Source organism: Epinephelus moara, chromosome 2 (genome assembly GCF_006386435.1).
Source record: "Epinephelus moara isolate mb chromosome 2, YSFRI_EMoa_1.0, whole genome shotgun sequence".
Lineage (NCBI taxonomy): Eukaryota > Metazoa > Chordata > Actinopteri > Perciformes > Serranidae > Epinephelus > Epinephelus moara.
The window spans coordinates 5,840,027-5,844,871 of record NC_065507.1 but is presented as its reverse complement, the minus strand read 5'-3'; the positions used below and the strand labels follow the sequence as shown (position 1 = coordinate 5,844,871).

The 4,845-nt window shown below is 41.5% G+C and overlaps 1 protein-coding gene across 1 annotated transcript in view; it reads left to right on the top strand.

Annotated features, from left to right (window-relative positions):
- The window catches only part of snx19b (sorting nexin 19b), a 50,459-nt gene extending 45,620 nt beyond the window's left edge, over positions 1–4,839 (top strand). Inside the window, 2 exon segments of the mRNA XM_050056755.1 lie at positions 170–257; positions 1,321–4,839. Coding sequence (XP_049912712.1) covers positions 170–257; positions 1,321–1,444 — 212 coding nt within the window. The 3' untranslated portion in view covers positions 1,445–4,839.
- The last annotated feature ends 6 nt before the right edge of the window (positions 4,840–4,845 follow it).

The window sequence follows — 4,845 nt, the reverse complement described above, 5'->3', positions numbered from 1 at the left end:
TAGTCTCAGAGGTTGTGAGTTCAAGCCTCAGCTGATGCAAAAGGCAGATTGTGTTGCTTAATTCCTAAATGTCTTCCAATTCTTCTGCTTGTTGCTCAGAATTGCCTAAAAATGCCCGGACCCGACCCATCGCTGCGCAGCAGCTATAATTCTGTCTTTGTGTCTCCAGATCTGGTCTCTGACATGTTGGGCTCAGACAAGTACAAACTCAGCTGGCAGACTGCACTGGACTCTTTTCAAGACCCCTATATTAACAGGTAACATACACTGTGCACGTAGGCAATTTACTTAAGGCACCAGTGTGTTGGGGATGCATGGGAAAGGGAGAGAAAAGCACTTGGTAAACCTTCTTCTCAGATTCTCATCTCATGATACACACAATGATAGCGGTATCTTCGCTATCGCTGATAAATGTCCAATAATCTGTTTAGATATCATTGGAAAAAATGTTTCTTGTGTTCATACGTACATAACAAAATGAAATTCAAGGACTTTAAAATATTTTTTCAAGCACAGTTTTTCTGTTTTCAAGGACTTCACTCAAATGTGAATTTTAATAATCATCAATTAATGATGTGATCATCGTCTCTTTACAGTGAAGGGTTACGTAACACACTTTTTAGGTATAACTGTTTAAAATTATACCATACCTGCGCAATTATTAACACCCCCTTCAACCTCAGCTGTACTTTGTGTTTGGATCTAATTAGCATATTTTAGCATGCTAACACGCCAACGGCTGATGTTAAAACGGTTCCTGATGATCCTCTGGTGTTTACGTAAGCACAGACTGTGTAAGCGTGGACTAATTTCTTCACTAAACAACAGAGTGTTGAGTAAACAGCTGGAGAGGTCAAAAATGGTTTACAGATGTACAAACTAACCATGGTTTCAATCAGTCAGCTCTGTTTCTTGTAGTATTTCGATTTGATATATGGAGTCTCAGAAAGACATCAAGATACTTTTTACTTTTTACATATTCTGTTTTGTGAAATACAAATACTGGTCACTGGTTTCAAACTTGATTCTTTTGATAATATCACCACTAAATCCCACACACTGGACCTTTAAACTTAATGTGTCAAACGACATGACAGATATGACGTTGACACTGACAAAAATAACATGGTATTAATTTAGTTTTTCAGAGCAAGACTTCAAAGACTCCACGTGACTGCGATAACTTAAGCAGGTCGCAGAGCTCCAAATCTAACCATGGGCCTCACACCAGCTATTTTATCAAAGCATCTCCTCACTAAATCTCACTCACATTAAGTCACTGAAGAAAAGATGCTGACGGCTGCTCCTTTGTTCCCTTAGACATCTGGTCTACTGCATATTTGATCTTCTGCTTGAGTTCCTGGTTCCTGAAATACCTGAGGAGGACTTCCAGAGGAGCCTGTTGCACACGCTGTCCAAGAACCCCGAGAAGCTGCTGGCATGAGGAGAAAACCCACAGGAACAACCCAGCTTCCATTTTCCATCATCCTAACTGATCATTCACCACTGATGAATTGCTGAACAGCAGTGTGACAGCGAGGCTGCTCCTGTTCTACTAATCTTCTGCGATGAGCGTGTAAGTGAGTGTGTCTGGTGAGACTGAATATTCTGTGTCCCCACTTTAAACTCGTGAGGTCCCTCAGTCCTGTCTTTAATTACGTGTTGATGTGTTGACATGCGTGGGTCTTGAACATGGTATCTAGTACACACACACACACACACACACTTCTACACAAACTACATTTGAAGCAGCTTTGATTACATGAGAGCACCTGGTTTGTGTTTGATCTCAGAATGTGTCTGAATGTGTTCAGATCTAAACATGTGGCAAAGTCTCCTCCAATCTCCCCATCAGGCCTCTTCCTGCTCGCTAAACTCCGCGGCTTTGACTAAACTCACTTCAGATGGTCTTCACACTCTGCCCTCATCCCCTCTCGCAGGTTCAGGGTAGAAAAACCCACACCTGTTGCTCTACTCTGGAGAAGCAGGATTTGCTTTTCCCCCTAACTTAAATCTCAAAATGCTCCGTTGGGATTCAGCATCACTGTTTCTATTCTCCGTTGACCCATTCTTCAGTATCCCACTGGCTCTGTATCGAGCTGCACATGTGATTCTGACATAATGTGAGCTCTACTCCTTAAATCTGAGACTTCCTGAGGGATCACATGTCTCTGGCAGTGACTTTTTTTAACCTGCAAATGTCCAGGTGTAGGAAAGGAACATACTGTAGTGTAGTGTGGTGAAGAGTTGGATGTAAGACATTTTACTGGCTTCACAGATGCGTCACAGTTCCTTTAACAGGCCCCTCGGAGAATTATCTGTGCAGTTAATGTCTAAATCATACAAGAACCTGGCTCCACAGAAACAGGTATATGAAGGATTGAGGAAAGGCGTTGGTCAAGGTTCATTCGGCAACGTAAACAGTGAACTGCTGGAGTCTCACTTACTTTTGGTTGTATCTGTCCATGCTGTCAGCTCTCTAAAATGTCTGCTTCCATCCAAATACTATATACTTTAATATGTGGTGATCACAGCTTTTTAAAAATAGGTTCGAAAAATTTAAGAGCAGTGAGTCCAGAAGTAGGACTAGGCAATATATCGATTTCATGTCAATAGTAGGGATGCACCAATTTTGAAATTCTGGGCCGGTACAGATGATTTAAGGCTGCCCCCAAGAAGTCGACCAAACGTTAGTCGACTAGAAAGGTCATTAGTCCGCAAACATGAAACTCTAGTAAGAGCTGTGCCTTGACTAGACCATGTGGGACTTTAATTTGAAAGGACAGACACAGGAAGTGTCCACGCTCAGCAGTCAGACAGGAGTCAGGTTAATTTCCAGGGCTGGTACCTGCGGTTATTCCACAGGCTAGTTAATAACATGTCGGGCAGGAAATCCAAAGTGTGGGATCATTTTGAGAAGGTGAAGGACGAACCCAAGGTGATATGTAAACTCATCTTCATTGGTCGACTACAAACATGACGTATCATCTGAAACATGGAAGTAGCTACATGCCCATTAGCCCACAGCGTCATTAACAGGCGGCTCGCTCAGTGTGTGACGTGCACTTGTAGATAAAATATAGGCTTATATTAATGAAGGTTCATTAGTACGGTTTGTATTTCTCTGTAATGTAGCACAGTGTTAACAATGTTACTGATACTATTCTTTCTCACACCTTCAACTCAAACCACCAAAATATATCATTTAATCATTACACTCATATCGTAAACATGTGGGCAATTAGTCGACTAATGGCCCTAAATGATGACTGTTGGTCGACTAGGAAAATTCTTAGTTTGGGGGCAGCCCTATGATGTTTAATCGATCCTTGCCACCTGATTAGCCAAATCAGACATATTCTGATGTCTATATAATCAATGCTTTTTCCCTGGACCTCCACCTTTGCTGCCTGAGGACAGTGAAGTCGTGGAGTTCAATAGCTGTGGTCAGTCATCTGCTAGTCACATTAGCAACCATCTGAAGAGAGTTTAAGTGGTGTCACAACACAGTCTGCAGTCATTTCAAACATATTCTTGAAGGTTTTTGCATTTTGGAAATCTGCCTTAGCGTCTTACTGCCTTCACGGTGACAACACAGCAGTCACCGCTTCTCTCCCAGCTGGACAGACATAGAACGGAAAACTGTTGTAGTGTTAATTTCACAACACAGATGATCCCCCTCATATCTCTACCACGGTGTAATGTCTTAACACACTGTCTTAAAATTCTGCTTAGTTAATCTTCAGTTGCAGCTGGCCAGAATGATGATGTCATCCAGACTAAACCTTTTCTGGCATCTGAGAGTCCAAAATGTTCTGACTAAAATTTGGAGAACTAGTAATGTGAAGTTAAGACGGCATACCTTTGTAATTTATTTTTAGGAGGATGGAATGTAAATGGGCTTTATTAATACTCAGTATTTTCCCATTTGACATATATCCAATATGTCTCCTGTGACTAAATCTGCACATTCGGTTATGTCATGTGTGTTTGTGATGCCAAGTCTGATAAATGTTACATTCCATTGTGTAAGTAAAAAATGATGCTAATGTTACAATCATTCCAGTGTTTTGCACTCATGTCCTGGTTAAGTGGTCTTATCCTTGTCTTAAAGGGATCGTTCAGTCTTTTTAAGTGGGGTTGAATGGAGTACTTACCCGCGGACAGTATATTACATACAGTAGATGTCAGTTGGCATGCCCCGAGTTTGGAGAAGCAGACGGGAGTCCGACACGGGAGCTAAGCAATGTACTGTTGTGGAGGGGTCAGCAACAAAAGGTGTTCTGTCCACCTAAAAAAATCATTATCAGTTTAAGTTCAAGCTATATTAAGAGTATATTCACTGCTTTACCTTTCTGTCAGACATCGATTTCCATTGGTAAAATGAAGCCATTGTATCGCTCTCTTCAAAGCCAGACTCCATTGTCAAAAACAGCGATTTAACATTGCTGAATACAAGAGCTGCTGTTATTGTGTGACCTTGGCATTTAAAACAGTTAGTTCGGATTCACCAAAGTCACACAATACCACAAACTAATTGACTGATTTAGGGATTCACCGGATATTCGGTAACCGAATATATTCGGCCGAGTATTGCAAAAAAACACACATTTGGTATTTGGTGGAATAAGTGAAAAGCAAGGCTGAATAATAGCGGCGTGTTTTGATAACGCAATCAAAAAGCGTGCGGTGACGGACGGAGTAAAATGTCGGCAGTGTGGCGATATTTTACTCCGTCTGTCACCGCACTCGCATTTGTGACTAAAAATAGTTTTGTGCGAGCAAAATAAATCATTCAGCACGCTGTGTGAGTACAGATTTCAACCAGCAGCAGAAACGAAACGG